At 35.4% G+C, this 10,040-nt stretch overlaps 1 protein-coding gene across 1 annotated transcript; it reads right to left on the bottom strand.

The window, feature by feature from the left end:
* Positions 1-3,545: 3,545 nt before the first annotated feature.
* Positions 3,546-4,466, bottom strand: LOC127684418 (olfactory receptor 4A16-like). The gene has a single exon (XM_052181346.1). It carries the CDS (start codon positions 4,464-4,466, stop codon positions 3,546-3,548), a length of 921 nt encoding a protein of 306 aa, XP_052037306.1.
* Between the last annotated feature and the right edge of the window lie 5,574 nt (positions 4,467-10,040).

Consider the following 10,040-nt stretch of genomic DNA (forward strand, 5'->3'; position numbering starts at 1 on the left):
TTTGATGAGGGAAATGGGCAAATGGCAGTGCTCCTTAGGAAAGAGAAAGGAGTTAAATACAGAGCAAAGTGAGAAGAGGGTGAAGGTAATAGCAGTATAAATGTAATCTGAGAGAGAGATGGGAAACAGAAGAATTCTTAGGGAAGGGGGTAAGAGGTAAATACTGGAGGAGGGAAGTGGGTAAAATAACAATGTGGATGGCTAAAAAGCAAAACAAAGTCATATTAAGAACTTTCCTAGCTGGGCAGTGATGGCATATGCCTGTAATCCCAGCACTCTGGGAGGCAGAGGCAGGTGGCTTTCTGACTTCAAGGCCAGCCTGGTCTACAAAGTGAGTTCCAGGACAGCCAGGGCTACACAGAGAAACCCTGTCTTGAAAAAAAACCAAATCCAAAAAACCAAAAAAAAAAAAAAAATTACCTAAAATCCCAAAATGCATACAATTTAGTATATAACCATACAAATATAGTTTTAATGAATTTTTCTCATCTGCACTAATAATGTTCCCTCACAAAGCCCAAAACCCCAATTATAGACATGAGAAGCCCTCTTCTCATCACTAAGAGACTTCCAAATATACAACTTATTCCTGTGGCCCTTGATTACCAAATGCGGTAGAAGATACTAAAGATACTACAAAAACAGGGCCCAGGCATCCCTAAGCTAGAACAAATTTGAATGGAATTTACCTGAGGACTAACTTGTATGATAACAAAAGGCACCATACAGAATTCCAAAGTAAAGAGTTAATCAACAATCATACCCAGCAGTAGCCCCTATAAATCACATGAATTTCCAGCACAGCAGGATATGCCGCCATCATAGCAAGCAACATAGCAGAGCACATCAATATCACACATGCCTTGGCACTAACCAACGCTCTCTAATTGGACTTAGATCAGATCACCAAGAGAAAAGGAATGTTGGTACTAGAAAATCAGGTACTACTCATTATTGGAGGAGAAATTGCAGTCACTAATTTACAAAACTCCATAATCCCCTAACAATAAGCAATGATCATTATACCTACTGATAAGTATAGCCTTCATCCCTCAGTAGATGGAGACCATTTAAAAGGGAAAAAAAGATTCAAAATGGTGAGTTGTAGAACCCATTCTCAATGGATACAGCTACAATATCTCCTGCACCTAAGGCTCATAATCTTTGCAAAAGAGTTGGTAAAAAGATTCTAAGAACAAAAAGATCATAGACTTTGCTGTAAGTCTGTGAAAACAGTAATATAAATCTCATGAACATGACTGCCCAAACAAAAGCAGAAAAACCTGTTCCAAAGACATGCCAAACTTGATAGTAAAAGTCCAGGAAGCCTGAACCTTATACAAAGAGCAACAGGCAATTAAGTAATGCTGGGAAACTGAAGAACAGTCTTCCCTGTAAAGAGTCTATCAGTTGGTTACCTGATACCAAATGGTCAGCCTTGAAAACATAAATGTAAATTCCATTACACAGACAGCATGTATTCATAGTAATATATGTTTATATATAAACACACACTCATATATATATAATAACAATCCTAAAAAGCGGACATGACAGGATTTTAAGAGAGTGAGGAGAAGGAAGAAATTTTCTCATGATATTATAATTCCCCAAAATTTTAAGTTAAAACAAGATAGCATGTCTTCCTCAAACTCCTACCCTCAAGGATCAGGATTCTGCATGGAAAATGAGTCAAAAAGATTGTAAGAGGCAGAAATGATAGAATATTTCAAGAAAAGCGCATCTTCCACACATGACAGGCTTGATACAGATGTGAACATACAGCATCTGGAATAGAACCCCCAAGACCTACACAGGATCAAATCAGACAAAGTCCAAACACATAAGTAGGAAGTGGACACAGTGTTCCATCCTTACCCAAGGAGCTATTTGCAACTGATGCCTCCTGGTTGAAAAGGAAAAAGATATGAATTTTTTTCAAATGGAAAATTACTGAGTGTGTAACCACATTACAGGCTAGGTCCTATGCTTAGGAGTAGTTGACCAATACCAAAGGGCTCCATGTTTTTATTTGTTTGTTTACTTGGTATTTTTTGCCTTAGTAGATTTTCTAGTTTAAGTTGTTTTTCTTTGCTTTTTTCTTCTTTCATTTTGAGCAAGAAAGAGAGAAAAATATATAAGGATGTAGAGAAAAGGTGGGAAAGATTCAGAAGTGCTGGGGTTGGGGGAGATGGAAAATATAAATATATTGTTTTAAAACCTTTAAGTGAAATTTTATATAAAAAGAAATTGATCTCATCACAATTAGCTCTTGAAACCTTTTCTTTTCATCAGCTGCTCCAGCTAGTGAACATAGGATGACAGGTAATGACATTGACATGCATTTGATAGATTCCAATGGCATAGGCATTAGCTGGCCTTGGCTTTAGCCTTGCAACCAAAGTGAAACTAAAATTAAATATGCCAGGTGATGAGATGGCTGATTTATCTACCTAACAGGCCTTCTCATTAGCAATTAGGATCCATAGCACCACAATAAAATTTATTTAAAAAAATACAAAGCAAAACAAGAAAATAATCTCCTGTAAACCATAGATGATGGTTTCATATTGCAATCAAAGCAATCTCCACTCCTCTTTTGTTCTAGAAAAATTATGTACTTAAAATACTCAGAGATATTTTGCATATATGAAAAATTTGAATACACATAGTATATTTTGTAAATGTATAAGTAAAATGTTGATGGTGAATGCACATTTGGGAAGATGATGCTTCTACAATATCTTGTCAATTCACAATCATTAAATGACTGTTTAAAAATTTTGGAAAATAGGATGTGTTAGTCAAGAAGATCATAAAAAGTTACTTACTAGTTAAGTTTAGTATACCTTTAAGAACAAGAATCTGGTTTCATCACCAGCTGCACATGATCTAACAAACTGTTCATTAATTGTTTCCTAAACTATTAGTGTCCTACACTAGGCACAACATAATTATAAATTGAAAAACTTGAACTGGGACAGTAAAGACAGTGACTTGAGGAGTAGGAGTCAATGTACATATTGTAGCTGCACAACTCTGCTGTGAGGAAAAGGAGTCATCTTACAGCAATGTGCACACTGTAGCTGTACAATTGTACTGTTCAGATGGACAGATGAAGATTGATATCTCAAAGCTTTCTTTCAGTTCCAGAAATATGTCTGTTAGTTATAATCCTACAAAGTTCAGGACAGATTTAGTGACCATAAATATCCAATATTGTTTTATCATTTCTCAGTTTATAAGAATGAATTCTTTTGTAATGACTCCTATTTAAATTTCAAGACAGAACAGAACAAATACGTTCATGCGGAACATAGTTTTGTTTTGGGATTGGCAAGATCACATATCCTTTTTGTATAACACTGAAATAATGCCATACAGACTAAAATCTCTATGAAAAAATTCATTTCAAAGTATTTGCTTAAAGAAATGGATTCTAGATAAATACAATGAGTAGATGTTACCACCCTTTATAAGAATTATTCTTAATTTATTTTGTTCAAATAAAAAGAAAAGTAATTTGACCAGAGAGACGTTTCAGTTTAATTAGCATGTAGCATTTTATACCAGAGATTTTTCATACAGCTTTTCATTTCTGAATTTCTTAAGGTATATATTAAAGGATTCAACATGGGAGTGATAATTGTATAAAAAACAGTAATACATTTATCAATAGGAAAGTTGTAAACTGGTCTGGCATACATAAAAATACATGGAACAAAAAAGAGAATAACTACCAGGATGTGGGAGCTGCATGTGGAGAGTGCTTTGCGCCTCCCTTCCTGACTTCGAGTCTTAAGAGATCTTAGGATGATTCCATAGGAACCTAAGAGGAGGGTGAAGATCACAATACACATGGCTCCTCCATTAGCAATAACAGTGAGGCCAATGAAGTAAGTGTCTGTGCATGCAAGTACCAATAATGGAGACATGTCACAAATGAAATGATCAATGACATTAGGGCCACAAAAAGGAAGGTCGTACACAAAGACAATTTGAATCAGAGAGTGTGTAAAACCTCCAGCCCAGGCAGATATCAGCAAAGTGATGCAAACCCTTCGATTCATGATGGCCAAATAGTGCAGTGGCTTACAAATGGCCACATAGCGATCATAGGCCATTGCCACCAGAATAACAATATCAACACCACCAAATAAATGCTCTATAAAGAGTTGGCTCATGCAGGCTCTGAAGGAAATGATCTTTTGATCACAGAATAAGTCCACAATCAACTTGGGTGAGATGGCAGTGGAGAAAAGAGCATCCAAGAGTGACAGAGAGGCAAGGAAGAAGTACATTGGGGAGCCCAAAGAGGGGCTGGTAATGACTGTCACCACAATGAGCAGGTTGCCCACCATTGTCACAATGTAGATGAGTAAAAAGATGACAAACAGTGCTTTTCTCCCAGCAGGATCCCGAGTGAGACCCAAGAGAATAAATTCTGTAATATTGTTCTCTCCCATCAGTTCTTTCAGTGGGTTATATCAGAGATGGCAGCTCCAAAGAACAGTATCTGGAGTAGAGTTAAGGATATGATTTTATTAGGATATGGAGAACATCCTCATCATTGTCTTCTACAGTGATAAGCTCCAGTGTGAAATTAGTAAACAAGTCTTTGCTTCCACCAAGAAACTAAATAAACCTTTCCTTTGAATGTTTTATTTTCCTATGATGATTTTTTATCAAGTTGTGTTCTGTTTCTCATGACTTCATTGGCTGTATGTACTATAATCGTAGAATTATTCTTAAAACACATTTACCATCACATGTCAGCAATGACAAAATGATAGCTCCAACTTTTTAGAAATCGAGTTTCCAAATTATCAAAAATTCAGTATCTAAATTAATCTTGTAAATTATTTTATCTGGTAAAAATATTGTCAAAATATGATCTCAATTTCTAGGATTATAAAGCTGATTGAAGACTAGGCAGATGGCCTGTACTTCTCCTAAGACTTTCAGTCAACATGGAACTGTCATACAATCCTAAGAGATTTGATTTGAAACTATCAAATAAATACAAAGGCATTTGTCACATTTCTGTCTACAGCAATTATTTCAATTATTTTTATGAGACTTCTTAGGAACTGTAATTCTGGTTACACATCCTTGATTTAACTGTATTCAAATAATTCAGAGTTCTTCTAATATAGGATAACAACAAGTACTTTATCAGTAGTTAGCTTTTCCTCACTCTTAAATAACATAGGTAGTAAAACAGGAGAAAACAGAAATTGAGGACTAGGTAAAGAACACAGATTATTGGTTTTAAGTATTATCCTCCCAGGTACAAAGTGCTCACTTAGAAATTCAGTGCTCACATCCATAAAAACAGTGTCTTCACAGGAAAAGACAATCCTGGGACAGTGGTAAACAACATGGGCTGCACAGTCATGGGTTTATTTTTGAATCTGAGCTTCTTTCCATTGTTGTGAAGATGAACTACTGCCACAAAATAATCTTATCAATGTCATAATTCCTCAGTTATACCAGGGAAGTATACTTAGAATCTCCTTTCTCTTAAAGCATAAAAAGCAGCATAGTTTGCATGAAGGTGAAAACTCTTAAAAAATTTCTGAGTATTACAATGTGGCCAACAACTATGAGACATTATAATTCATTTCAACAAAAGAACTATTTCCTTCCATCTGAGGTATAAATAATACTGTGCTTTTAATATTACTTGTGTCCCAGGAAATATTCACTTTACCACTGATAGATACAAAGACTATTTACCTGTGAGAGGGTGAATTATTCCAGAAACAAGCAAATAAGATGATGTTTGAATGCGAAGTTTTCTTGAGAAGCCAGACCTGATGCTGTCTCTCTGTGTATCATTCTCATTGTGGCCAACATCTCATTCAGATCTGGATTTGTAGAAGCTACAAGCAGAAAATAGCTCAGCTGTTCAGTGAAGCACTATGCCCAGTACTGACCCTTGAATATTATTATTTCTATCATATGTTATACCTTTACTTTCATTAAAGTATTCACCAGGGCTGAATTTCACTGGGTCAAGTCTTCTAAGCCCAGTTTAATAATTACCACATCACAATAAAAGCAGATTCCTTAAATTTATTTACAAAATTGTCAAAGTTAGTACTATAAAACTGTAGAATAGTAAAACTGTATTTTAAACATTAGTCATTGGTACATTTCCAAAATTAATTTAATAGTATTTAAGAGTATGGTAGAAACATACTAGTAAAATGAGTCGAGGTAATTGTTTATGAGAGATAATCTGACAACAAGTTTTGATGTGTGTATATATTGACACATTGTCTGGCATCATTTTAAGATGTATATATAAAATGTATATTGGACCTCAAGAACAAATGGTAATTTCCCTTGTACTCTAACACATAAAATATGTAATATTTATAAAAATATATTGTATATCTGTTAAACATTACATAAAATATAATCTATAAAACCAAGTAAAAATTTAGTTTCTCTATATTATCATACATGTATCATATAAAACTTTTTATATGCTAATAAGAAAAATAAATATTAATGAGATCTTGAAACTAAAAACAAAATATCCACAAGTATGCTCCAATTAACTGGTGTATTTGTCACTTTTATATTCACTATTTGTGTGTCTCTTATAAGACATTGCAACTTTAAAAATACATGTATTTAGAAACATAAAAAGAATATTCATTTTGTACTACCTAATACAAGATTTCAAGAACTCAGGTCTTGGATTTGACCTTGAAGGAAAAATCATTATCTATAATAATAAAGACGGCTGTTAGCTATAAAGACATAAGTGAAATTGTGAACAGATAAAAAGACATCTAAATATAATAGCAATACTTGTATAAAGGTATCTAAATAAATTTGCTACAAAAATATCAAAATTAAAGTTGTTATAGTTGTCCACATAAATTAAAATAACTCACTCCAACCCATTTTTGATATTACAAGTGAACAACAACATGCAAAAAGAAGAAATTAAGTAATGATAGTTATATGAATTTTTCTCTTTTGGTGAATCATCATAAAGGACCTTGATTTTATGGTTAAGAATAAATTCTATAAGCATAACTATTAAATAATTTATTTAACAAAAGAAAACCAGATTAATCTCACAGCAAAACTAGAGATAAAGTTTGCTTACAAGTTGAAAGAGACTTCTTTAGTCTTTTATTCACTCACAATTCTTCTCAATTATCTTCTCTTCTACTTTAAAAAAATTACACTATATCTCAAAATTATCACCAAAGGTAGATTTTACTTTATGCAAACTTCTTTGAGAAGTGATACACATTTATAGAAAATTTGACATCTCACAGACTAAAATACCAGTAAACATTAAAGAGTTTTCAGAATTCTCCTGGGGAAACCACTATGTGTGTAGGTAATTTTTCATGGGCAGCCAATGCATTGCATTATCATTATATGCAACATAAAAGACTTCAAAATCATTACAAATTACATTGTTTTAATACTTGGATCAAATTCAAATGAAGAAATCTCCCCTGGATAGGTTGCTTCCTCTGAATAATCTCCAGAGGATAAAGGCTCAGATATTGCAAAGAAAGAAAGTAGATAAATGCCAAGGGACATGAGAAACTCATAATGTGAAAAAAACTCCAGAATAAGATGATTAGTAACTAACAGTTTCACATTATGTTGTACTTAAGTAAGGCAACTTATGTGTAAATCATTCTAAAGAGGAATGTTAATCCAGTCTCCTCTCCACGCTGCATATTGCAGAGGACAGCCTTACTCTGACAGTGAGAGCAACTATAACCAAGAAGCACTAAGGCTCTGAGGAAGACAACTTAGAACTTTAATCGCTGTTGTATCTAACATAGTTTTTGGAAAAAATACCAGCCAATCACAGTTCTGTTCTGAAAAAGTGAAGTTGTTTGAATTCTGAATCTCTGTGGGATAAAGTCATCATGTTTTTATTCCATTCATTAATTTTTTATTTCAAGTCATTATTAATCGAATAACTATTTCTATGTGAAAGAATTTTTTTTCTTTTCAAATAGGAGCAGTTTCTAGGTTTATAGTTTTATCCTTTTTACAGTATTTTTTTAAATTTTATTTGATATATTTTTTATTTACATTTCAAATAATTTCCCCTTTTCTGGTTCCCCACTCCCCGAAAGTCACATAAGCCCCCTTCCCTCCCTCTGTTCTCCCACCCATCTCTTCCCACTTCCCTGTTCTGGTTTTGTCCCACACTGCTACACTGGGTCTTTCTAGAACTAGGGGCCACTCCTCCGTTCTTCTTGTACCTCATTTGAAGTGTGGATTATGTTTTTCATATTCCAGTTTTCCAAGCTAATATCCACTTATTAGTGAGTGCATACCATGATTGATCTTTTGAGACTGGGTTACCTCACTTAGTATGATTTTCTCCAGCTCCATCCATTTGCCTAAGAATTTCATGAATTCATTGTTTCTAATGGCTGAATAGTACTCCATTGTGTAGATATACCACATTTTTTGCATCCATTCTTCTGTTGCGGGATACCTGTGTTCTTTCCAGCTTCTGGCTATTATATATAGGGCTGCTATAAACATAGTGGAACATGTATCCTTATTACATGCTGGGGAATCTTCTGGATATATGCCCAGGAGTGGTATAGCAGGATCTTTCAGAAATGAGGTGCCCAGTTTTCTGAGGGACTGCCAGACTGATTTCCAGAGTGGTTGTACTAATTTGCAACCCCACCAGCAGTGGAGGAGTATTCCTCTTTCTCCATATCCTTGCCAACATCTGCTGTCTCCTGAATTTTTAATCTTAGCCATTCTGACTGATGTAAGGTGAAATCTCAGGGCTGTTTTGATTTGCATTTCCCTGATGACTAGTGAAGTTGAGCATTTTTTTGTTGTTGTTTAAAAAATTTTTTATTCGATATATTTTTTATTTACATTTCAAATGATTTCCCCTTTTCTAGCCCACCCACTCCCCGAAAGTCCCCTAAGCCCCCTTCTCTCCCCCTGTCCTCCCACCCACCCCTTCCCACTTCCCTGTTCTGGTTTTGCTGAATACTGCTTCACTGAGTCTTTCCAGAACAAGGGGCCACTCTTCCTTTCTTCTTGTACCTCATTTGATGTGTAGATTATGTTTTGGGTATTCCAGTTTTCTAGGTTAATATCCACTTATTAGCAAGTGCATACCATGATTCACCTTTTGAGTCTGGGTTACCTTACTTAGATGTGGTATATCTACACAATGGGGTACTATTCAGCCATTAGAAACAATGAATTCATGAAATTCTTAGGCAAATGGATGGAGCTACAGTATTTTTTATTTTTTATTTTTATTTTTACTAAGTATTTTTATACACTCCACATATTATTCCCCATCATACCAACCCCTGTCCACACTGACTGTTCCACATCCCATACCTACTCCCTTCCCCCTGTCACCACCTGGATGTCCCTACCCCCCCCCACCTGAACTCTAAATTCCCTGGGGCCTCCAGTCTCTTGAGGGTTACGTGTGTCAGCTCCGAATGAAGATAGACCCAATAGTCCTCTATTGTATGTGTGCTAGGGGACTCATAACAAGGACCCATAGTTGTTCCTGTATGAAAAAATTATGATGAAAATGGTGAGGAGCCCAAGGAAAAGAAGGTCCAGCGACAGGCTCAAAGTGGGATCCAGCACAAGGGGGAGGTCCCAAGGCCTGACACTATTACTGATGCTATGGAGCACTCACAAAGAGAAGTCTAGCATGACAGCACTCTGGAAGACCCGACAACTAGCTGAAAGAGTCAGGTGCAGATTTTGCACCCAACCAATGGACAGAAGAAGCAGCTGACCCCTGCTCTTGAATTAGGGAAGGCTGAAAGAAAGCTGAGGGTGACCCTGTGTGAAGACCAGCACTCTCAATTAATCTGGCCCCCGGTATCTCTTAAATGCTGGACCACCAAACAAACAGTCTTATCCTTGTAATCATGCTTATCATCAGATCCAATGAACAAATATCATCATGATCATGTATTCATTTACAAATCAGATCTTCTAGATCACAAAGGCCTTATGACCTAAATGTCCATTTTCAGCTT

Source organism: Apodemus sylvaticus, chromosome 5 (assembly GCF_947179515.1).
Source record: "Apodemus sylvaticus chromosome 5, mApoSyl1.1, whole genome shotgun sequence".
NCBI classification, from domain to species: domain Eukaryota; kingdom Metazoa; phylum Chordata; class Mammalia; order Rodentia; family Muridae; genus Apodemus; species Apodemus sylvaticus.

What these genes read in the sequence shown, in the direction of transcription:
- LOC127684418 (XM_052181346.1), bottom strand. Translation starts at nt 4,466, where the DNA reads ATGGGAGAGAACAATATTACAGAATTTATTCTCTTGGGTCTCACTCGG.